General features: G+C 39.9%; 2 protein-coding genes across 3 annotated transcripts in view; both read left to right on the top strand.

Moving 5' to 3' along the window:
• Positions 1 to 25,964, top strand: part of ATP9A (ATPase phospholipid transporting 9A (putative)) — a 99,495-nt gene that overhangs the window by 10,329 nt on the left and 63,202 nt on the right. Inside the window, exons 1-7 of one of the 2 annotated variants that reach the window (XM_050918105.1) lie at positions 1,849 to 1,992; positions 4,933 to 5,077; positions 7,301 to 7,414; positions 13,579 to 13,687; positions 22,055 to 22,113; positions 23,204 to 23,255; positions 24,220 to 24,314. In XM_050918105.1, the coding sequence (XP_050774062.1) occupies positions 4,946 to 5,077; positions 7,301 to 7,414; positions 13,579 to 13,687; positions 22,055 to 22,113; positions 23,204 to 23,255; positions 24,220 to 24,314 (561 nt within the window). In that variant the 5' untranslated portion in view covers positions 1,849 to 1,992; positions 4,933 to 4,945. Of the gene's footprint in view, positions 1 to 1,848; positions 1,993 to 4,932; positions 5,078 to 7,300; positions 7,415 to 13,578; positions 13,688 to 22,054; positions 22,114 to 23,203; positions 23,256 to 24,219; positions 24,315 to 25,964 lie in introns of those variants that run through there. The other variant, XM_050918104.1, reaches the window with a different exon arrangement.
• LOC127031375 (uncharacterized) overlaps positions 1 to 25,964 on the top strand; it is a 130,768-nt gene that overhangs the window by 52,009 nt on the left and 52,795 nt on the right. The gene's annotated exons all lie outside the window — the stretch shown is intronic.

Below are 25,964 nucleotides of genomic sequence, written 5' to 3'. Positions count from 1 at the left end.
AGTGAAATACTTTGTTAGACTACCTTTTCCTTGCTAGCTTCTGTAAACCAACTGGATTTTCGAGCTTTTTGGATTCTGAAAGCATTTTCTTAGCAGATTAGATTTTTTTTCCCTGTGTTTGTTTGCAGATGGGGGGTGGAATGCATGAAAGGTAATACTTTTGTATAAAACCACCTTTTGTAGCAGTGTATGGTGTGCTCTATTCACCATGTTGTTTCCTGTTCTGCAATATGTATATAGAGAGTTTACCTGCGGAAAGCACTGAATACTTCCTTAAATGGAAATTTACTTGCTTTATTTCTGATCAGTCAGATACACAGTTACCCAAATTGTTTGAGCAGATAACTGTTATAATTTAGGGCGGACATCTTGACATTGTTATCTAATGTAGTGAATCGGATATGCATTTCTATCTGATCTCCAAGGCTTTCTGTTGTAAGCTTGCATCTGATACTGCGCTGCATTTCAGATGTCAATGAAATCTAATACAAATCCTTTTGCTATAAGAAGGAGAAAAAAGATTAGTTCTTATTTCAAGCAGTGACAGGAAGAAACTTGAGGAAAAACAACCTTTGCTGACTTGGAAGGCCAGCGCTTTCATTTAGGCGGCCTAGGCAATCGCCTAGGGCGCCAGGATTATTGGTGGGTGGCTTTTTGCCGGAGGGGGAGGCAGACGGCTCCGGTGGAGCTGCCGCAGTCGTGGCTGCGGACAGTTGGCTGCTCACGCGGCTCTGGTGGACCTCCCGCAGGCACGACTGCGGCAGCTCCACCGGAGCCGCGGGACCAGCGCGCGGGGCGGCAAAATTACTGTGTGCCTAGGGCGCTCAAACCCTAGCGCCGGTCCTGGCTACAGCATTGCCATTTTGAAAAAGCAAGAGATTGTTTCCAAGTATGTCCTTTTGTAAGGACAAAGGAGAGTGGGAAATTGCTGTATCTTCTAGCAGATACGGAAATACACATGTGAGGAGAAATTAAAAAGACTGGAACTGCTCAGTTTAGAAAAGAGATGAATAAGGTGGGTATGATAGTCTGTAAAATTATAAATGTTGTGGTGAAGGTGAATCGGGAGTTGTTGTTTACCCCTTCACATAACACATGAACCAGGGGTCACCCAATGAAATGAATAGGCAGCAGCTTTAAAACAAACATAAGGAAGTATTTCTTCACACAGCGCACAGTCAACCTGTGGAACTCATTGCCATGGGATGTTGTGAAGGCCAAAAGTATAACTGGGCTTCAGAAAAGAATTAGATAATTTCACAGTGGATAGGTCCTTCAATTACTATTAGCCAAGATGGCCGGGGACGCAACCTCATGCTTTGGGTGTCCCTAAACTTCCAACTGCCAGAAGCTGGGTCTGAACGACAGGGATGGATCACTCAATAATTGCCTTCTTTTGTTAATTCCCTCTGAAGCATCTGGTGCTGGCCACAGTTGAAAGACAGGATACTGGGATAGATGGACCATTGGTCTGACCCAGTAAGACCATTTTTATGTTTATCTGTTTGTTCTCCTTTTCCTCCATTTCTCCTGTGTATTAGGGCCTTTGTATTTCTTTCTGATTCATTTGGGACCAGATTTCTTTGCTAGCTATAATAACTGGGATCAAAGCAGTATAATGTACATCAGGTTGTGTCAGGAGAAGTGCCAAATGGTTGTAACTGACTTGTGGATAATAGAATGAGGATTGCTGTGTTGCATTGGATGTTTTAATGACACTGCTGATCCAAACAGAGCCGGGCTTGGGATAGAGTGCAGCCTGCCTTGGACTGATGGGACATGCAACAGATCATTCCTATTATAGGTTAAAAAGATGTCATAATTATTTGCAGGAGAGGAGATTGGGAGAGCAAATTCTTCAGGATGAGTATGGAATTCCAAATGACCACCAAATCAGCAGGAGAGCGACAGAATTGTTCTGTGTTCATTATGGAGCGGGAGACAGAGGGAACTGTACAAGTTTAGAGCCTGGTCAGGAATCATATGCAAAAGGTGGATAGATTTAATTGAGCATAAACACTGCAGGCTCCGGTGTTTAAGCCATTGCTTTTTCTTAGCAGAATGTGGGTAACCCTCCCATTCTGGATGGGATTCACTTTAGTAATTCAGCAAATATGAGTCCTAGGGTGTGTGCTGCTCAATGATGTCACACCTGTTGATTGTGACACAGTGACAAAGTACAAACTGATATTGTTCACATTCTTTGGGAGTAAGGTGGAGTTTTATACAAATGTGGATTTCAACTGCCTGAAACCATTTTTGGGCAATAAATAGTGAAATTTATTTTCTGAAATTACAGCTGCAATAGCAGACATTGACCTGTGCTGCCGGCATCGTGCCTCTACAGGAGCTTTTTGTGAGGATTGTAAACAGGACAGAGAGGCCGAATTCCACCCCATGTGTAAACTGTAGGGTGTGGCAGCTACCAGTTGTTCAGAATAACATGCCCAGTCTACAAATAACCATGAAAGAGGGAGGTCTTGAGCAGTTTCAGCTATCCATGTGGAAGAAAACTAGCTCAATTCTGCCAGCTCTAAAGATTTAAAAATCACGTCAGGCTCCCAGAATCATGAGTGCCTGAAAATCAAGAGGGTTTTAGAAGGAATGATTTGGGGGTTCTTTTTATTTTCCTTCAGGTTTCTGAGCCTTCAGGGAACACTCAGGTCACATTTTCTGTCTTTAGTCTGCCACCAGCAGGGCTAAAAGAAAGAGGAAAAAAAAAGAAAGATGTAATCTGACCTCTTGGGAATCTTGTGGCTTTAAGAAAAAACATCAAATATCAGAAGAGTTGGTGACACTGATTACTTTCAAAAGCCAAGAATGTAGATTTCTGGAAGCTGATGTCCTAACATACTTCGAAGGAAATTTAACTTGTGTACAGTATAAATCCGAAAGATGACATGCATTCCATTTTCTGATTCTGGCAAATGTATCACATTAGAATTAGTTGATTTCAGCTATAGCAAGATCAGGCCGTGGTCTTTTTATTATTCATGATAGGGCCAAAATTGCAGATACTCATGTTTTGCAAGTAGGTGATATAGAAACATCCCCATATACTGTAGCATGGCTACTATTTTATAGTCCTACTTCAAATACATCTACATTACAGTAGGGGGTATCCTATAGTCACAGTATCAGTTTTAAGCACGTTATGCTGAAATTTGTGGCTTTCAGGATTTCTCTCTGTGGCTTCTGCTGAAGGACAGGAGAGATGTCACCTAGCCTTAATGTTAGCTCCAGAAAAGGGAGAAGAGAAGATTAATGGACTACAACTGGAAATGTTTATTTCTTGTTTATTTTAGCTAAAATTTAAAATTGGTGATGGGAGGAGCATAGGTGTGGACTCTCTGGGTGTTCCAGGGCTGGAGCACCCGCAGGAAATGGTGGGTGAAGCCACCTCCTTTCCCCTCCCAGCGCCTCACGCCCACTGCAATCGGCTGTTCCGTGGTGTACGGGAGGCACTGGGGGGGAGGGGAGAAGAGCGAGGACAGGTGTGCTGGGGGAGGGGGTGGGAAGAGGAGAGGCAGGTGTGGGAAGAGGCAGGTGGGAGCTTGGGGGAAGGTGTGGAGTGGAGACCAGGCCTGGCAGTTGAGCAACCGCTGGGCAGATTAGAAAGTCGGTGCCACTGGGAAGGAGAGTGTCTTCCATGGCACAAAGAATGCCATCTGGGTAGAAAATCAAAACATGACGGGCTACCAATTTTGATGGGGTTTTTTTGTGAATGTTTTGGAAGAAATAAAAATATTAATACTCCATGCATTTTTTTTGCCAAATACTGTGTTGTGACAGACATTAAAGGGACAAATAAAATTCATATTTGTTTGAATATTTTGTACCCTCTGTTGTTAAAAGTATCTGCTAAGGTTCCTATCACTTAAAGGGGTTGCAGGGAGGGGAAAATGTCTGCATCTTTTTTCAGTTTGTTTGCTTTGGAGATTTAACATCTTGGGTATTTACCTTTCTATAGTTAGTTCACTTCCCCTTTTGTTCATGTGGATCTTCACACAGCACCCGTGAGGTAATACAATGAAAAGCAACAACGCTTTTAGCAAAATATAGTCAGGGCAGTTCTGTGCCACTCAGGCCTAGATCCTGCAATTGGAGCAATGCGGAGAGAGTCCCGGTTACCCCACGTTTCCTTAGTTCCAGAAACTTGTTTTAACAGAAAAGGTCCAAACAGAACCAGAATCCTTCTTTGCTATGTGAGTTCCTTATATCTAAGGCTGCACCAGCCTGTGATCTTTTCATGGTAATATGAGACTCCAGTCCAGGAATGATAGGAGAAAATGAATTTCAGATTAGAATTTCTCCGATGTTTACAATCTAATCTTGGAAGAGATGAGCTAACTCAATGTGTGGACTTGGGCGAGTCACGTTATCTCTCAATTTTCATTTCCTCACATCTAAAAAAGGAATAATAACGCATTACCCACATACCCTTCAGGAATGTTAATGAGGATTAACTATTAATGTCTATGCAGTGCTTTGAACATATAAAACACCATAAAAATGCTGCATATCATAACAGTAATATGATTTATATAGGGCCTTATCCATAGCCCAGGGAAATCTTTTCATTAATGGGTTTTGGCTCAGGCCTATAGTACCTCTAGTGTGCTAGGTACTTTGCAGACCAATAAAGAGTCCAGGGTTCAGCCCCATGGAGCTTACAGTCAAAATCAACGGTGAACAGATAGAAGATGGCAAGTGATTTGAACAAGCAGCGATGCTCCGTATGCATCTGTAGTTTTTATATGGGTTTATTTAGTACTTTTGCTGGGGGATGATATGGGGGGAGAGTCTGTGTTTAATAAGCTCTGTGGAAGAAATGTGAGTTGTTTTGTTAAGTGAAGGCAGGGAACGTAGGCTGGATCATGGAGGGGGATAAAATGGAGACTTCTTCATAAATTAAATATGTCCTTCCAATAGGTGTTGCGAGTGTATGAGATGCTGCGGACGAAGAGACCCAAGGCCTCGTACGGTTTGGCTTGGCCATCCAGAAAAAAGGGACCAGAGATACCCTCGCAATGTGATCAACAATCAGAAATACAACTTCTTTACATTTCTTCCTGGGGTATGTATACCCATGAAACTTCATATCTTCGTACCCCTAACACCTTCCTCGTTTTCAGTGATTTTTACAGCATAGTGAATGCTGAACCTTAAGTCAGAGGAAAGAGCTAATATTCTGTTCCTATAAAGTGTTTAGGAATATGCTTCATACACCTTGTCTAAACTGAGGGCTGTAACCAGAGCAGGGTAGCAGCCCAGGGCGCAAAGCCATCAGGGCAGAAAAATGGGGTGAGGGGGAGGGAACGATAGGGGATGCAAATATGCTTGCTCACCCCTGGCACTAAAATACCTAGTCACAGCACCGCCCAAACGTCACCTTTTGTTGAATGTAAATTAACTAATAGTTTGTATGGTTGTAGAATAGATGCCATACAAATCTCATATTGCTGTCTCTATGGGTGAAATTCACTCTGCCCAAAGTTTATGGGGTTTAAGGGAGGGGATGAATGGAATCTGCCCCTGTCACATGGATGGATTTCATTGCAGCCTTTATGCTAATACTTTTGAAGCTCATGGGCTGGAATGGCAGCCAGAACACCTCTATACTGCTACATGGGGTTCTTGGTCCACTGAGTCACGCAAGCCCACATAGTCAATCAGTTCTATGGCAGCCTATTAAGGGTTTCTTTCCAAAATTCACAGGCAGAGCAGACATGTTCTGGTGACTTTAGACCAGGGGTCAGCAGCCTTTTAGAAGTGGTGTGCCGAGTCTTCATTTATTCATTTTAATTTAAGGTTTCACATTCCAGTAACACATTTTAACGTTTTTAGAAGGTCTCTTTCTATAAGTCTATAATATATAACTAAATTATTGTTGTATGTAAAGTAAATAAGATTTTTAAAATGTTTAAGAAGCTTCATTTAAAATTAAATTAAAATGCAGAGCCCTCCGGACCAGTGGCCAGGACCCGGGCACTGTGAGTGCCACTGAAAATCAGTTCATGTGCCACAGGTTGCCTACCCCTGCTTTAGACTATTGCCTAGTGTCCAACATGTCTCTTAAGCAAGCTCATTGAGAAACTTCTCCTGGTGCTGGGATACAACTGATCAGATTACAAATGCTCCTTAATGGGTTACCGGACAAGTTTATTTCTTTTGGCCTATGGATAAGTTATCTCAGTGTAGCACCTGATGGGCTGATCAGACAACCTGTTCATCAGATTTGACCACCTCCACTCTCACCCCCATGTTATGCTTTTCTCAGATCTGTTTATTCATAGTTCTTCAATGAAGAGTTCTTATGAATGTGCTTGGGCATATGGATTTTTGCAAACTGCTCACAGCAAGTGCTCCTTTGAATATTTGATACTGGTTTGTATGATTAGGCACCTAATTCACCTGGTATGTTTTCTCTTCTCTGATTGGGTGATTTCACCTCTATAAATAAGAGGATTACCTGAAGAAATCACTGAGGCGCTGAATCTATTGAGGCTATTCTGTGGATGGAGCACTTTATTTTGGGAGAGACATATGGCAAGTGAGACGCTGATTGGGGCAATTTTTGGACATCCATTTTTGCCCACCTGCTGGCTGTAGTTTGCTGTGGTACACTCTTCCTTGCTGGCTGGCACTGCTTCTTGCTGGCTCCAACTTCTCACTGACAATGGCAACAGGGCAGATGGCCCGCCTCCCTATCAGCATCTCTTCTGTATTGCATCCACAAGCTATCCTCTGGCCACAGAGCCATCACAATGCATGGCCAGATCACGTATGCGCTTTGCTTTCAGCTCGGATTGTCATGGTCTGTCATCCGTTTAAAAGGAAAACCACTCCTTGATGAAACAGAGTTCTGACTGGTGGTGGTTCAGTATGCAAGGGTCAGTGGAGCTATTCTCAAAACAGTTCAAGTTGAAACTGCATTTGTTTTAAATATATATTTAGAATATTTTTGTAGGCAAAACATCATGTTGGTTAGACATCCACTATTTACAGTTGTTGTCAGTTTTCTGAGTGGTATTTGTCAAAAGTTTAAAGGTAAAATCATATGTACGTATTAAAGACTAACTACTGCAGAATCTGTTGTATAGCACAACTACATTTGTGTGCATGTTGTTATATTCACTAAGATGACCTTTTGGAAACTATTTCCAGCACTACTTTGCTATCATTATTTAGGATTTAGACATTACAGGAGATAGCAGAAGTGAATGTCTCTTATCACTAGTTCAATATGCATAACTCTGAGATCACCATTAACCTCTCCCCTCCTCCCTTTTTTTTGTAGGTGCTGTTTAACCAGTTCAAATACTTTTTTAATCTTTACTTCTTACTTCTGGCCTGCTCTCAATTTGTCCCTGAAATGAGGCTTGGTGCACTTTACACGTATTGGGTTCCCTTGGTAGGTAATCTACTGTTTGTTTATTCAAGAACGTTTCAGTGTTTGAATACAAAATGTCCTTTGTTGTCTTATCTCTCTGATCTAAGTAATTCTGTGTCTCACATGATTTTTTGGCAGCTTATTTTTAGGAAGTCTGCTCTCTAAATGGTCTGAGTGTAGATGTTTGTTCTCTCTCTTAAATTAATTTCATAAAGGTATGATAGGACTCTGCTACTTATACCCTCTTCATCTGAGTTAATAGGGGCATAATTCTTTGCCTCTTACACAACTGCCACTAGGCATACTCACCACTGGGGCAACTGGCCCACTTCTATACTCAGAAAAAGCGAGAGAATAAATAGCGAGCAAAGTAAACATCTTCCTGGCCCCTGTGAGCATTGGTCACAGCTGCTAAGTTATTAGAAAGTTAAAGATGAAGACGGAGGGTCTGTGTCAGAGCATTTTGCTTTGGCACAGCATTCCAGAAGAGGGCTGCAAATCAGCAGGATTTCAGAAAAGCTTGCCAGGTGAAGCAAGGGACCAAAGGGCAGTTTTCAAAAATGACCTTAATGAATGACCGTATGTGCAATGAAGGCAAATCATACAGTCCCACCAAACAGTTTGACTTATAACCTTTGGATGGGTCAACAGGCTGGGTCAACATTTTAAAATAGCATGTTTTAGTTGCTTAAAATATATATTTTTACATTTTATTTATTCAAATTTGCTCAGAGCATGGATTCTTCTGTCTGAAACCTCTGCACCTCCAATACACACACATACTGATCTATTGTTTTCCAACCATATATTTCCGCTGAGGTTGGAAGAAGTCAGAAAGCCAAGTTCACTATAGCCTTTGGGAAGAGATGCTAGCTAACTATTTGAGATGGGTTCTCCCATCTCTCGTTGAAGTTGTTAAGCAGATCTGTAGAGTAAATTGGTCCATCCACATGGGCTCCATGTGGCTTTATTTCAATTTCAAATCTGCAGGAAGAGTTGAATAACTTCCTTATTACGAGTTCTCAAATGTTTTCTATATAGCTCTTTTCTGCCTGCCCCTTGCCTCTTGGTGTGCATATGAACCAAGCTCCCTTTCTGCTGGCAGCTGCTCAGAGGAACCTTGCCATGCTTCTTTTTCCAGTGGAAGTCAGGATGGTAAGGTGTCAGGAGATGACTTTTTTAACATTTAGGTCCCTGTTTTCAGAATTGTGTGCATTTGCAGGTATATGTACATATGCATGTCTGGGCAGTCATGGCAGATATGCATATCAGATCTCCAGTAAGATGTGCATGTAATTCTAAAACTCTGGATGTTGGGTTTTATAGCTGACTTCCTTGACTCCATTGACTGTAGAAAGAATGAGGAGTATTTTTGGCACCTTAGAGATTAACAGTTGTATTTGAGCATAAGCTTTTGTGGGCTAAAACCCACTTCATCAGATGCATGCCGTGGAAAATACAGTAGGAAGATATATATACACAGAGAACATGAAAAAATGGGTGTTGCCATACCAACTATAACATGAGTAATCAATTAAGGTGGGCTATTATCAGCAGGAGTTAAAAAAAAACACTTCTGTAGTGATAATCAGGATTGCCCATTTCCAACAGTTGACAAGAAGCTGTAAGTAACGGTAGGGGAAAAAAATTAGCATGGAGAAATAGTTTTTACTTTGTGTAATGACCCATCCACTCCCAGTCTTTATTCAAGCCTAATTTCATGGTGTCCAGTTTGCAAATTAATTCCAATTCTGTAGTTTCTCAATGGAGTCTGTTTTTGAAGTTTTTTTGTTGCAGTATTGTGACTTTGAGGTCTGTAATTGAGTGACCAGGGAGGTTGAAGTGTTCTCCAACTGGTTATACTGAATGTTATAATTCTTGACATCTGGGGCAATAGAAATAAGTGTTTAGGAGCAGACCAGATAAAAGGGGATGGTAATCTTAAAAAAATAAGGACACAACACTGATTTTTTGGGAGGGCGAGTGGTGGAGAGAAGAGTTAAAATGGCACAATAAGGAGTGATTGAATGGAATGATAAGATAATTTAAACTACGTGGCCAATGCACATAGGAATGCTCTGCACAAGCCAATTGAAGCTACAACAGCCACTTAAAAATCTGTGCACCTCTTTACTTTTTTCCCTTCCACTTCCAGTGAGCAGCCTCCTGTGGGTTTACATCCCTCTCTTGCGCATGAGGTCAGCTAGTAGTTAATCACCAAGAAATATCGTATGCTTTCTGCATAGTATTTTAAGTACATTAACAGTTCAGCTTTGATAAACAAATGGCAGAAAACACTTGCATCAAACCTGTGCTGCCATCTGTCTTCACTCAGCAGGGCTGCAAATGAACTGTGGTTATCTGGATCTTCCAACAGGTTTTAGAAATCCTTGGGTGTACCTTGTTGCTTTTAATATAGGAAGCAAAAACATATTTAAAATAACCACAAATCCGCAATGATTTTAAAGAGGACACTTTTAGGCTGCTCTTTGGAAATCACTGGTGGTAAAGTTCCAGCTGTAGTGGTGGTAAAACATTCTCCCTATTTTCAACTGAATTGGGAAAAATGATTTCCATTAAATTTACCTCAATCTGATAATCCTGTTTGCAAAAGTAAACTGATATCCCAGAAGTAAAGAATATAGTGAAGTTGCTACTAAAACTCTGCTGGTAGTCAGCCCTGTGTCTGGTCGAACTCATGTTTTGGCATATGTTATAACAAAGTTACTGTATTTGTCCTGTTTAGGAAAAGTGAGTGTGTCACAAACTAGTTTGAACAAGCCCCCCGTTTTGCCCCCCCCCCCTTCTCCAACAATTTTTTTTGTAAAATCCTATAAGCAATTGTGTTTTGTCTAGGCCAGATGAGCAATTAGGATTCAGCATATGAGCTGCCAGAGAGTAGTATAAGAAAGGTCTTTGTTCGCTACTGACTGCTGATACAAGTGTTTTGGTATAGAATGACATACATGATGGCATAGTGAGGCAGCACATGTGGGAATATTTTTGGATGATTATTTGAAATTCAGCTACCCAAACTCTTTAGATTACTGATCCGCAAAGCAAGCTAAAAATAATCAACACAGATTGTTTCTTTCTTTTTTGTCTGAAAGCACCTAGGAGTTTCTGAAATCATTAAGTGACAGAGAAGCCTTGTCTTTTTTTGCTTGTCGGTTACTCAACGGACAAATCTTTGAGTGGCCCAAAGTGAAATGTACTTACCCTAGCCCTTTTGGAATGAAATGCTTCTTTCAAAAGATCAACTTGTATATTATTGACTTCCTGGCTTCTGTAATATGAATCTGTTCTATGCCATGTTTACGTTATTAAAGCAATTCCAAGCCTTAAGGCAGTGTTTCTCAAACTTGGGTTGCCACTTGTGTAGGGAAAGGCGCTGGTGGGCCGGGCCGATTTGTTTACCTGCCCCGTCCGCAGGTCCAGCCTATCACGGCTCCCACTGGCTGCAGTTCGCTGCTGCAAGCCAATGGGGGCTTCTGGAAGGGGCGGCCAGTAAGACCCTCGCCCACACCACTTCCAGCAGCTCCCATTGGCCTGGAGCAGCGAACTATGGCCAGTGGGAGCCATGATCAGCTGGATCTTCAGACGGGGCAGGTAAACAAACTGGCCAGGCCTGCCAGGGGCTTTCCCTACACAAGTGGCAACCCCAGTTTGAGAAACACTGCCTTAAGGACATATTCTCTCTTAATGTAAGAATATAATTCCTGTTAATGGGTATTATGTATGGAAGGCAGTGAGAGACTATCTCAGTAGTTTGTATATTTGACCAACTCTCTTTTCTCCACAGCAAAGCTGGTAGGATTATTTTTTTTGTCAAAACGTTTGGGTTTTTTTGTGAAAAATGGCTTTTATTTTCCTTTTGGCGAAAAATATATTGAGAACATTTTAATGGTGGTCACACAATGGAGACTCAAAATTTTCAGTATATTGGGGTTTTGTCATGGAAAAGTAGAAGTTTATGCAGGAAATTTTTAAAACTTTAAAAGAAAATTGTTATAAAAAATAGCATTTTTTGACCAGTTCTTCTCTATTGTATAGGTAGAAAGTTGCCATTAACATTAATTGGCACTGTGTATAATTTGTGGAATTATTAGGATCATTATTATCTCTTATTAGAATAGGTACCAAAGTGTATTATTTGCTAAATACTCAAGTGTCCTTGAGAAGAGGGCGGGGGGGCTTAATATTTTAAATCATGTTTATCTTAATTAAACCTCCTGCAGTCTAATAAACAGGAAAGTTTTCAAGCTGAAACTTTCAAAGGAGCTTGAGTTAGATCCTTTTGAAAATGCCCCCTTTAAATAATGCAAATGCATGCAATACTTTCTGCATTTCAAAGCTAATGTCAATTTTTTCCTCCTAGTGTATCCTGCGGTTCTGCACTGATACATATGCACTATAGTTAAGACACTGCACAATTTTATTACAGTGTTGTATGTTTTAGGTGAGACTGTGTGCACAAAAACCAAATCTATAAGAATGTCTGAGTTTAATTGCAGAAAATGCTGTCCTTCAGTTTCAGTAAACCAGAGAGAGTTTCTTGTTTTGGAAGGAAAAAAAAAAAAGAGGAGAGGGGAGAGAACATGCGAAAAGGTTAATTATTGTCAGTGTCAGGTAGTAATATTGTTAGCACTGTATGCCCAGGGTTTTCCAAAGTGATCAGTAATTTTTGTGTGCCTGACTTGAGGTGTCTTAAAGGGGCCTGATTTTCAAAGGGTGGGCGCTCAGCACTTTCTGAAAATCAAGTCCCTTGAAAGGTATCTTAAATTGGGCACCCAAAAATTCATTAACCACGTTGGAAATTCTTATCCCATTTGTTTATTTACTCATGAGACCCTTTCCTGCATTATTTATAAATCTGTCTGTGGTTTTGTCTTTTATTGCATGTTCCAACTGTCATGCTTTTAAACAATAAAAAAAAGGGAATTTGACTGAATACCTAACAGGTGCATTGGTTGACAAGATCCCTGCTGCCTGATTACAAGATTCTGTAATATGAATTTTCACATGAAGTGTAAAGCACTCGCAGATCTGTTAATTGACACGCCAGATTTAGCAGTATAGTGAGTCAGAGCCGAATAATGTCTAGTATAAAATGAGTTTGTGATACTAGCCCACAGAGGGAGTTGCTTTGTCTGAGCTCTGCTTGTTTTTGGAGTTTGGTAATACTAAAAGTATGATGTGTATGTTCTCCATGCTGTAAGAAACTGAAATAGTTCCTCACGTCTATAGAAGAGAATGATTTAGGCCCCAATCCTGCCAATGCTTTAGTACTGTGAATAGTCACATTAATTTTGAGGCACTACTCATGGTAATAAAGTTAGGCACTTGTATGTTTGTAGGATCAAATTAGATGAACTATCTTGGATGGTCTTGTGCTTAAGGCACAAGACAGGGTCTTGGGAGATCTGGCAATGCAGTGGGTTTCCTTTGTGATCTGGGGCAAGCCACAGTGGCCCAGACCCTTCAATGTATTTAGGCATCTAACTCCCTTTGATTTCATTGGAGGTTAGCTCATATTTATGCTAGAGTGGCACGACTACAGCTCTGAAGCTTTTCCTCTATAGACATGTAGTATAGATGCTTCCTACATCAACAGAAAGGGTTTTTTCATCAATGTAGGTAATTCATCTCTCCAAAAGGCAGTAACTACATCAATGGAAGGATTCTTCCATCAGTCTGGCTGTGTCTGCAGTGGGGGTTAGGTCAACCTAACTACGTCATGCAGGGTGAGAAATTTTTCAAAGCCCTGAGTGACGTAACTAGGGTGACCTAAATTTTAGGTGTAGACCAGGTTATGCACCTGAATACCTGCTAGAGCTGGGCCTTAATCTCTTTCTGCCTCGGTTCCCATCTGTAAAATGGAAATAAAACTTCCCTACCTTACAAGGGTGTTGCGAGGGTAAATTGTTTGTGATGTGCCTGGCAAGTAGCACAGAAAGCCTATAAATAAAATGATATTTTAAAAATGTGAGTGTATTGTTATCTCGCTACCAGGGTTCTGTGTAACACTTATCGTAGTAATTAAGCAATAAGAAGACAGGAAAATAAGACTAAAACATTGAACATAGGCATGGGCATTGGTCAGTATCGTGCATTACACAGATCTGAGACAGATGATGTTTTCTGGCCTCTTACCCATTTAGTTTTTTTCTCCTCCCCCCCTTTAGGGTTTTGTGCTTGCAGTTACCATCATTCGCGAGGCAGTGGAGGAGATCCGTTGTTACACACGCGACAAGGAAGTAAACTCCCAGATCTACAGCAAGCTCACAGCAAGAGGTCAGCTCTTTGGCTCCAGCTCTCTGCCTCTGCCCCACTGTATCCTGTAGCAGACTGCTGGAATAGCAGGAGTTGCAACTCAATCAAATGTTGCTGACAGTCAGAGAAGCAGAGTTCAAGGAGGGCGGGAGGGTTACAGGCATGCAGGCACGTGGCTTAATGTCCACTTTGTTGCTTTTAGCACTAGAGAGTCATCTGCAGGTCTCGGTAGACTTGCAGATACCTTCTTGCATAACTACAGTTGCAGCTGCCAGTTATTGAACGTTCCCCTAGGAAATAAATCGAGAGCAAATGTGAATGGGCAAGTTATTTCAAGTAACTCCGGGACACACTGTATGCGGAGTGGTCAGAATCTCAGTATTCTATTTATAGGGTGTTTGAGGCTGTATTTGGTGCTGTGCAGGCTGAATGGAAAGATGCAGTTTCTTTCCATACATTTAAAATTTAAATTACACACAGACACACCAGTCCAGACAAACATTGGATATTGGTTGAACTTTCAGGCAGATCAGGCTCTTGAAGACTGATAGGCCTAAATCACAGCTCACTGTAAAACCTGTGCCCTGACCTTGTCTTTGTGGTACCTTGGCATGTTAGAGAGAATGGAACTTGGAACTGAATCACCTTGGAGTTTGCTTTTGCAAAATGAAAGCAAAGTATCCCTGTCCCTCCTCTACTATAGATCCTTTAGTTGCCTAATTATTAGTGAATGGCCTCATGGGAGCAGTGTCCTTTAAAGGAAGGGAAGTCCCTCAGTGGCCAAGGAGAGGAATGGGGAGATCCAAGTGCAGGAAGTAGATTGTAGATGGAATGAAGGCAAAACTAGGCCTTTGGTAGCTATCGTGTGGGGGTTCAGAATTATATTTTATTCACATGAGTAGTCACACGTGAGTCTTTCAATAATACTTTTGCTTTCCAGGAACACTTCCTTGCTTGTCACTTGTGTGGAAGGAAATTGCTCTGCTGTGTGCAGTGAAAGATTTTCACAAACCAATATCTAATAAGGTTGCTGAAGTAAATATAACCCAGATACAAAATACACAACTAGCACATAACCATTAATAATTAAAGAAAGAAAGAAAACTGCAGATTATCGGTGGTAGTTATTTACTTAAACTTTCTAATAACCTTGTCTTGGCTTAAAAAACTTTCCAGATACCAGCTAGTCAAAGGTAGATGCAACAGATGAGAGTGAGAGGGAGCTGGTTCAGCATGGTCCAGGGGAAGTTAAGATAATTTACGTACACATCCATTATTACCCCAACACTTTATACATGCACTTGACTATGACATGAAAATTCACCTTACATGTTACCTTAGCTATGACCCTACTATACATACTTAGGAACTCTTTCAACATATGCATCACTAATTATATTCTTCTTATAACTTTGTCAAGTATATAATTAGTGACCTAAGTGCTGAAGTAGTTCATAAGTGTATATGTCAGCGTTAAGGTGACTGTAATATATAAGGTGACTTTTCAGATGTTAATATTATCTTTAAACCAGATGTGTGAGAAGGGGTAATAAAATGTATGTAAGCAATTTCATTATCTCCAGTTAGGTTTCTTTATGCTTAATTTTTTTTAATGGTAACAATGGCTTTACTTTTTGCAGAAGAGTTAAGCAGCCTGAACTCTAATTTGTGTGTCCGTGTTTGTGATCGTATGAAAGAAATGGAGCCCTGAAAGCATAACGCAGGCTGGGGTAGAAAATACTTTGTGCCAAGCTCCTTGGAGATTGTGTAGAGAAAAGTATGGTGTCATGCTCTCCTCTCTGATGTGTGTAGGAGGAGTAGAAGAACTCTGCTCTTGCCTATCTTAGGATATGTCATCTGGGTACGCGCCAAATTCCACTTTCTGCCTGGCTCTACTGGCCATACACTTCCATAACACTGCTGCCGCCACCTGACCCTCTTTGCCAGAAAGCTCACATCTTAGTGTGTTACACACCAGTGCTTTGTTGTGAAAAATATTTCATGTTGACATTCAGCTAATATTTTTGAATGTGGTTTTCATGACAGCAACAGAAACATTAAGCAGGGATATTGCTAATAACTTTTTGTGTATTTTTAATATGTTTTGTTTAGCTGCCCCTGCTTTGAACTCTGAGTAATTCAGACTGTTAAGTCATTTATAAGCCAAAAATAAAATAGACACTAGATCAAAATTTTAATAGGGTCATTTCCAGACAGTTAAACTATAGGATAGATTCATTTCAGACTTTCTCAAAAATTTATTCTGTACCCTAAGTATTAGTGGTGTGATTTTTTTGTTCAGATCATTATATATATTATGCCTAACAAAGAAATGTAAATCCCACATTAACTGAAGAATAATAGTTTTAACCATGGCATAGCTAGCATTGCTGCCCAATGATGATAGGAGCTTTTTCCTTTTTCTTTTTTTTAAATTAAGTAGCTTTTTTTGGGGGGTTCTGTCCTCTTTGATATAAAAAAAAGTCTCTCAATTTTAAGGTGCAGTGATCTGAGCATGTACGTAGAACAAGCTGCACATGTGATTCATGCTATGAACTTACGCAGTTTTGAGAACAAGCCTTCTTTTGCATGTAATTGCTTAAGATTATGCATACTTCACAGGCCAGGAACTGTGAAGCTGCTGTGGAATAAGCCATTGCAGTTGCTGAATATTAAATCCCCTTTTAATAACATGTTCTCACTACAACATTTAAAATGCTTGGCAACCAGCAAAAGTCCCATCAAAGAGCAGTTTACTACATCTATTTAAAGGTATAAAAGAGTTGCCTTCTTGTTCTATTCACTGATCTATAAGGGGCCTGACCTTTTCTTAGTTCTTTTCATATTGCAATTACGTTTCCCATGAATGATTTTCCCTCCCTTCCTCCTGAAATTCACTAATTCTTGAAAGAAACTGAGTGGGATGGACAGCTGGACGCTAGCATATAATACAAGCCATTTCATTATTTTTTTTAAATATATTTAGTAAGGTAACACTAATGAGAACTACAGTAGCCCAGTGAGAACAGAATATAGAAAGAGAGCATCATGAAACTATTTACTGTAAGGCTCAAATGTTCAGTGGGCACATTAGTAGTGATTATCTCAACTTTAAAATAAGTATTTGCATAACAGTTTTTGGGAAAGGGTTAAACCATTTCACACAGTAGGAATGGAAGCGAGTAACTTTCAGGGGCTTAATTGTCAGCCGTCAGTGACCTCAGACGATTCGGCCCCAGGTGTATGAAAGTCCCAATAGCATAGTAATAGAGTCTTATTACCATTAATTTAAATTAATTAATTTTAGGTTAATTTACCAAAACTCCAGATACTTAGATTGTAAGCTGTTTGTTGCAAGAATTGTTTTTTGGATATGTTTCTACAGCAGTTAGCACGATAGGGCATGGCCAATGACTGGGACTCCAAGGTACCATCACCGTACAAATAACAAGAGCATATCACATGGACAGGGGCAGACGAGGAGACAGTACCAGTAACTTAAAGGCTTTTAAAAGGTTGCCGTGTTTTTTTTAATTCAGGACAATTTCACCTCTATAGATGGCCATCAGCATGGGAGAGGGAGAATAAGGAGTGAAACGCAATACAGCTATACTTGAAGAATAAGTATGGCAGAACTAATTTCTCATTATAATTTCCTGATGAATATTCTTATCTCTGCTGTTGAATGTCTCTAAATTGCTTCAAAATCTAGAACTCGTGTAGTTTTTCTCTCTTCTCCCCACTGCCCCGTGGACACAAATCTAGGCAGCTTAGTCAGAGTTAAGCATGAACTTAAAGCTATGTCAACATGTGAGATATTAAATCGGCAGAGCTGTACTGATGCAGCTGCGCCGCTGTAAGATTGCTTGTGTAGCTGCTCTTCGCTGATGGGAGAGAGCTCTCCTGTCGACATAATTGAACCAACGAGCAATGGTAGTAGCTATGTTGGCGAGAGAATCTCTTCTCCCTGACTTAGCACTGTGCACACTATCACTTATGCAGGCGAAACTTGTGTTGCTCAGGGGTGTGGTTTTTTTTTTCTTTTCACACCCACTGAGCAACATACGTTTTGTGGACATAAGTGGTAGTGGAGACATGGCCTTCATCAGTGAGACTTAAGTGCATACTTATATGCTTTCCTGTATAGGGATGGATTTAAAAAGAGGCTTAGATGCTTCCCTGAATTAGCATCATCTTGTCATCTTCTGTGCATCTTTCTCCTGCTTTGAATCCTACCAGTTCATTCTCTGCAGAGATCTGGGTTTTCTGTTCACTTGAACAGTCTCTTGTTCATGCACTTCCAAACACAACTTATTTCACCAATCATACATAAAGAGCTCGCTAGCATGCCCTGCTGCAACACCTTCGGTAGCTTGCAATTATTTGCAGTTTTACTTCTGTTCACCAATTTTCTAATGCATCCGTTTGGATAACCTCTTTAAGATTGAATAAGCTGCTTTCTTGATAGCGAAAAAGGGAGAATCCTCTTTGGATCACTTCTTATTTGGAATATAGTAGCCAAACTCCAGTACTGGTATAATAATAATAAATTTATAAATTCCTTACTATAGAAGGCTGTATCCTTTATTCTTTATAAGAGAGCAATTATTACTGAGCCTATTTTGCCTTTTTTTTAATGGGTTGCTGTTGTTACCTCTTTGATCCCATCAATATTTTAGTTAAAAATCAGCAAACTTCTAGAAAGTTAAAGTAATATTTTACAGGACAGTTGTTTCGATTATAGTGGACAATAATCACATTTCAATCCCTTATTCACAAACCTACAGGACCACTTTTGTTATAAAATCTGCAGGCTGAATTTCTGCTTGATAGAGAGCTAGTTCTCTGCTAACAATTCCAGGATTGTTCTTGTTTCCTCTTACTTTTTTCCCTTCCCAGGGCAACAGAGCATAATAGAGAAACTACACAAATAGTAAGAAATGTGAAAAGAACTCCTACCGAGGGGGTGCTCCTTAAGATACAGATCACTGGCATTTACCAGCCATATAAAAACAATATTTTCCCAACCTCTCTCTGCCGTGCTCCACAGTTTATATAGTGTTAAGCTGTAAAAGCCAAAAGCTTAATGGAATGGATGAAAAAAAAAGCTATTTTTGATTCTAGGGTGCATTTGACTTGTTTTCATAAACACTTGGCTTCAACTTTTAATTCCAAATGAAGAGTGTTTTGATCTCTGCTGTGATAAAGGCTGTGGAAATCCCACGTGAAATCTCCATAAAGGCCCTTGTATGGTAGAAAGAGACATTTCCTCTTGCTGGTATGTTTGACACTTTAAATAATCTGCATAATGGTGTGTTTATCACACTGCAGATCTGGTGGAAATTTAAAAGCCCATAGCAGCGTGGTGGAGTGAAATATTTCCACACTAGCATGCACATTTTCTGTCTTTTGTCAGACACAAATAGCATGTTTCAGGGCCCATCAAAAGCTAATATCAAGAAACTTGAGGGAATGATACTTGGTTTTGTGTACAAGAAGGGGGCATACACATGCCTTTGTTTCAGGAAAATGGAACAAGTCCTGTCTCACATTTTAAGAATGAAACCAATACCGTTTAAAAAAATAAATCCTCATGTAACTTAATGGAGCAGAATTTTGTGATCTGAATTTTGTGTTAAGCATTCTAATGAACTTCAGAAAACGGAGACCTTAAAATATAACATTTAAAGTATTTTTAATTTAATCCTTGTTAAATCTGGATTGTTTTAAAAATCCATGTACATTGCTGCTTGTCAAAGAACAGTACTGTTTCATGCATTTATAAAAGCATCCATATTTTATATAAAAGTATCTTATTTTTTACAATAGTAGAAAAATCCTGAGAGTGATATTGAAGCATTTGTGTTATTGGGTATCTCAAATGTGTGTAAGCAAATTCCTGTATTCAGTAGCTGATTTAAAAAAAAACAAACTATAGAATTCCCAAGATTAAAATAAAACTAATTTTAGTAAATTGCTTTATGGGAGTCCTGAGTGAAAGGAAACATCTGGTCCTGTCTTCTTAGTGTGACATACGGTTTTTGCCATAAGATGTCATCCATGAGGGGCCATGACTTTGGTTGGTAAAGAAAATTAGCTTTGCTAGTTAAAAGGGAGAGGGTGTATCTCATGCAACAGGCTTCTTTAGAGAGTGCAGATCAGTTAGAAAGATATTTCTGTCATCTATCCCTTTTTCCTTAAAAGTGGCAAGATTGAAATGCTTATGGGATGAGACCATGAATAATGACCAAGGTGTATTTATCTGTAGTAGATTGTATTCATTTCCCAGATGCTGATGTATAAGAGTCCGTAAAGCTTTTTATGTATGTGATGGAAGTTACAAGGTGGTGATGTCCAGGGGTTTTCAAACTTTTTCCTAGTGTGAACCATGTTTTAATTCAGCTTGTCTCATTAACACTTCCTCTCCATTTGCAATGCCACAGACCATTTCCCTTCCTACTCATGACTGTCTGACATCCCTGTGGCTCACATGGAAAAGTGATGCTAGGAGAGTATGTCAAGTATTTTAAATGACTTGCAGTTAAATTTAGAAGCTGGAAATGAGGGGCCAGCACATTCTGACCACCCAGTTCTCCATATACCCCCCGCTCAGTGCCCTGTGCACCATGGGTTTGGGAATCTCTGTGGCTACAAGGAAGGAGTGCCTAGGGCTTCCTTCCCTGTACAGTAGAGTATTCACCAGTGTTTTCTATTATTCTATGAATGACAATATGAGGAGGAAAGAGATGTTACCTGCCAGATCATTTTAGTGTCCTAATGTATCATGTTGTACAGGACATACAGAAGGGGGCTAGAAGTGTTGCATTCCCTGTAAGCCTCTCCATGGAAGGTAATGGACTCTAATCGCTTGGTATACTGCTTGCCCTCCCAGCTATCGATTCGGTAGCCCAATATTTGTTTACCTTCGTTAATTAAATTCTCATGAGCCAAAGCTCAAGAACTGTGAAGACCTACAAGATATTTGTAAATGGACCTTGACTGCTTATAATTTGTAGCAATAATTACAGCAGGTAAGGAAGTCTGCGTTTATTAGCAGAAGTGATGAGGCATGTTGTTCAGGACACAGTGTGTCACCAAAGCAGCAGGCTGCCCAGCAGTTTAGAATGGCTTTCATTGTTAATTTGGAGCAGAAACACTGAAGCATATCCTGAGAGGGATGCTAATGAAGGGACTGCCAGTAGTAAAATCCCAGTGACCTTTGTGCTTTGTGCTAATCCCCCCCCTTTTTTTTTTCACCCCTTTTCTGAGCTAGTAGCTGGCCAGTTAGCCAATGAATTGCAAAGTACAGTAGGAGTGTTGTCCATGCTGGGGTTCTGCCTGGCATGAACTCCCACGAGTCTCCCCCCTTCTACCCAAACCACAGCAGATTAAAGAGGCTTTTGTTGAATATAGCAGGCAGCCACATAAAGCAGAGTTCAAATTAACTGATAATAAATCACTAGTCACCATGAGAAGCCAAATCTAGAACTGGCTAATGATTTAAAATTACTAGCCAAGTGTTAATTTAATTCTCTGGTTTAAAACAACTGGTAAAAATGCTTGACAACTGCAAGGGAATAAATGTTTACATGTTCTTGTGAGGGAGCATATCTTATAGTGTTTATTCAGACAAAGCTCTCCTTGTCACAAAGGAATGACTGCAGAATCTGGCCTGCAATAAGGTTGCAATACAAAAAGGAAATTAACCGTGAGTTAAGGTTGACGTGTCTGTTTTAATTGTTGTGGTCAGGTATTATATTGAATATGTAAGCCTCAATTTTCCACTTACCTTGCCGAAAAGAAACACCAGGAATTCATAGCTCCCTGTTGCATTCTCATTGCACCACAGTCTGCCTAACAAGTTTTGAAAGCATTTTTAAATTCATGGATGCTAAGCACTATAAAAATAATGGAATGACTTCACCCTGCTGGGTCATCACTGGGGATTGAACCTCAGGTCTCCAGCACCAAAGCATAGGCCTCTACCACTTTAACTAAAACATCAGGTAGAAGTAGGATGGTCCAGCTCTGTGTGTTATAGAATTGTTACTGGCCACCTTCAAAATAACAAATTTGAAGTACGTATTCCCAAACAGGTTTCAGAGTAGCAGCCGTGTTAGTGTGTATCCGCAAAAAGAACAGGAGTACTTGTGGCGCCTTAGAGACTAACAGATTTATTAGAGCATAAGCTTTTGTGGGCGACAGCCCACTTCATTGGATACATTTGTTAGTCTCTAAGGTGCCACAAGTACTCCTGTTCTTATTCCCAAACAGTTTCCAGTATAACTTTGATGGACCTTTAGCTAAAGATTCTGCTCAGCTGTGTATTTATACTGTATCTTTTGCTGAAAAGGCTGTAGTTTACTGAAGTTTGTTTCACTTCTGCAGGAACTGTGAAGGTGAAGAGTTCTAGTATCCAAGTAGGGGACCTTATCATTGTTGAAAAGGTTTGTGTGGATTAGTATTAATTATGTATATGTGTGTGGAGGGGATTAGTTTGTAAAATACTTTTCTCACACAATATGAATATTTCACTAAAATCTGTCATGTCATTGATTTTTTTACAATGGCTAAAATCGAGTTCTGGATTTTAGTGATGATCTTTAATCATCTCTCCTAGTAATAGTCCCTTTTCCATAATTTTACACTGTATTTAATACTTCTCAATAAAGTTTTGAGAAATTGGAACAAGTTTCTCTATGAAAGCCTATGATCTGAGGTTCCCACTTACCTCTGCATGACAAGATAAACACCCCACATGGTCCTACATCTGTAGTAGGCCAAATTCTTGATCCAAGTGCATCAACAAAATGTGCACATGCACACACAAATGCTTGTAACTGAGTGTTTGGGGATACACCAGGACCCACTTGCCCTGAACAAGTATCTACATTGCATGTGCAAATACATTATCCCTGTATGAAGCTTGGTGTATTGTCCCTTGCACAATATTGTAAGTATCTGTAGTTGACTGGAAATTGAAAGCCTAGAAAACTATGTACTTTATATGACCTCAGATGACCCTGTATCAATTTACCCTTTTGTTCAGAGGATGATTTTCACGGACTTCCACTTTCAGTTTCTGCAGATGTCTATCAGCAGTAATATGACAAACATCTTTTACAGATGAGGGGTAAACAGAACCTGTTTAGAAGAAAGCACATGCATGTGTCTTTTTACTAGCATAGAGCTTTTTGCAAGGAAGCTAGTACAGGTTTTAAGCTCCTAATGCTGGATTGTTTGAAAAGCTCCAGAGCTAATGGATGAGTTTTTTGAAAACCTAGAGCCTGAGCTAGCTCCCATTGAAATCGATGAGAGCTGACTCCTAATACCTTTGTCTTTGGATTTCTGCAGTGAACTAGCACATGTAGAGGGAAGAGATCCTGTTTTAGGATTCAAATAAAATAAATCCTGAACCCCAACTGGACAAAGAATTAAATATTCTTTTTAAAAAAACCTTTGTTTTATGTCATGGGGGTAGGGGTACACGAATGTGCATACACCTATGCACAATAACAGCCTTTCTTTTTGTAACAGAACCAGCGGGTCCCTGCTGACATGATCTTCCTGAGGACATCAGAAAAGAATGGTAAACATCTGGAACTAATTGTGAAAATAACCATTAACCTTTCACTGGTTATTTGGGAAAAAAATCATCATTTGAAAATGTAACAGAAACAATACAGTTTTAGAGTTAGAGAAGCAGATGACCACAAACACTTGATGGAGTGGCTATTTTGTGTTGTTTTTGTTTGTTATATTCTGATAGTTTTTGAAAATTAAAGGATATAGACAGTTGACCTTTAGGTTGAGTCACAGTTAGTGAAATCACACATTTGGTTTCATTACATGGAGGATTAGCTATATGGTTATAATTGCCATTCAGCTTTGTCCTGCTGAGATGCAGGATAGTTTGGGTAAATGTTTAATCAGAGGGCTTAGAAAATAGGTTGAATATGTCTTACAGATTGAGTACATTGATTTACTGTATTTTGTGGTATAACAGGAAAGGAGTGCTTGACTCCTCACAAATAACATGGCTTCCATGCCTTAGGGACCCCCATTGTGTGTCTATAATATGGTTTATTAAATGAACAGTTACCAGGAGCACTATTCTTTTAAAACAGTCATACTCATTTCTCTTTGTGTCCATTGAAATTGTTGCCAGACCCATAGCATTTGTAACTCAAAACAGCCTTAACGTACATAAGGTAGTATACACCTTACCTGTCAACGAGCACTGTATCCAAATGTTTCTGACTAGCTTTTATATATGTTGTAGCCTCCTAAAATTATATATTTTTTTTATTTTGATTTGTTCACTTCATATAAGCCAAATTGTTAAGTTGTTATTTTGTTTTCTTAGTCTTGGCTTACTTAAATAGCTGGAGTCTCAAGAAACTTTTCATCTAAATTCCTCAGAAATGTTACTCTTAATCAGCTTGTGTTTTCATAGGAAGAAATGTGTCCTATCTCAGGAACTAATTCCATGAACTGCATACGTACTTATGATAGAGTTAAAAAGACCATTAACAAATGTTAAACATCCACAGGATCTTGCTTCCTCCGGACTGATCAGCTAGATGGTGAAACAGACTGGAAGCTGCGACTGCCAGTTGCCTGTACTCAGAGATTACCCACCGCTTCTGTAAGTGGTTTCCTAGTAAAAGACTTTTTTGAGTTAACTGTTTCTCAAGTGTGTCATGAACAACTGAAAGTGTATGTAATCTGCCAAAAGGGGGGAAATGTGTGTTCTGTCTGGCTTTCACTGAAGGCAAAATAATTGCCATTTTGGAATCAAAATTGAAGACTTGGAAAATTATTTGCACACTTAATCCTCCTGCACTGTGGGGTGGGGGGGGAATGCATTCTTCCACAAGATCATGGTTGGTTGGTTTTTTCTGTTTTTGAGGGGGGGAGGTGGAGAAGGAAGGATTGAATGTAATTTTTATTATTCCAATTCTCACTTCACAGCTGGTTAGGGCTCTGGGATTTTGAGGAAACGGACAAATTAAAGCACAAGTAATGATATATAGACATATATAGATATGTTCAAGAGACCATAAAGTGGTATTGGAAGAGATAGATTTGGGTACGAATGGCATTCACCTAACTTCTATTTGAAATGTACTCCTAGTAACCCATTGATCTATGGCTAAAATACACCCCATAAGGTGTATAGTAACCACTTGTGCAGCATGAAGTATTGCTCTCAACATGCCTTATGCAGTTTTTTGAGGCAAGTTTGGCAGCTGAAGAGGAATGACAATTAGGACTTCCTTTTGTCAGGGAAGACGGAATAGCAGAAGACTTCATGAATTCAACTAGGTACTTAAACAGACAGGTTAATATTGTTTAGATACTATCGTGATGGATCCCTATGGAAAATGTAAATAGAATTACTGAGCTAGCATCCAAAGAACTGTCTTGAAATAGGAGCCAATCAAATGGGGCATGGTATATATGAAAGTCACCTACCAGTAATTTTTTATAGAAAGGTTCATTCCCTTGATGACAGTGCACTTCCTGCTTTCTCAAATACTCCCCTTTCTGTTCATTGAACTCTACTGTACTACAAGAGAACAAATCATGTGACCTTACAATGGAACTTTTCCTGCCACTTATGCTATTGCTTGCCTTCATAAAAGGAGAGTTTAGATCATGGTTATTCCTCTTTGCCATCTGAACTAAGTATATAACCATTGAATGCTATGTGTCTTCCCAAATCCTCTTGCTGCAGAAGTGTGTGCGTGTGTGTGTGTGAGAGAGAGAGTGTATGTGTGTGTTGTAAGAAACAAAACAAGTCAGCTGAGTGTGCCTCTGTTTTGCCAGTGTGCCATCTACAATAAATATTTGTTTTGTTCCATAAACCCTAGAATCAGGAAAATTCTTCGGCAAAGATCTGAGACTCCATATACTTACACAAGTTAGTGGTCAAAATGACTTGCAGTATTGGCACATCTGTCTCCCTGCCACTGTGGAACTGTTTCCTATTATTTATATTAGTGTCTTGAACTCAGGATATGGGAGAGTGCTTGCCAGTACTGGTAGACAAACATATGCTAGTTCCACTTCAGCTAGCACCCTACTAATTGCAGTGTGGCTGTGGTGGCATGGCTGGTGGCTTGGGCTAGCCACTTGAGTACAAATTTGCCAAACTCCCTTTATTTAGATGGCTAGCCCCAGCTGCTGCCTATATTGCTGCATCCAGGCTTCTATTTTTAGCATGCTAGCTTGAGCCAAGCAAGAGCATGTCTGTCTACCTGCCGTGAGAAGAGCCCTCTCACCTGCAGTGTAG

Source organism: Gopherus flavomarginatus, chromosome 11 (genome assembly GCF_025201925.1).
Source record: "Gopherus flavomarginatus isolate rGopFla2 chromosome 11, rGopFla2.mat.asm, whole genome shotgun sequence".
In the NCBI taxonomy this organism is placed as follows: domain Eukaryota; kingdom Metazoa; phylum Chordata; order Testudines; family Testudinidae; genus Gopherus; species Gopherus flavomarginatus.
The sequence above is the reverse complement of the archived record's forward strand: the minus strand, read 5'-3'. Positions and strand labels throughout refer to the sequence as shown.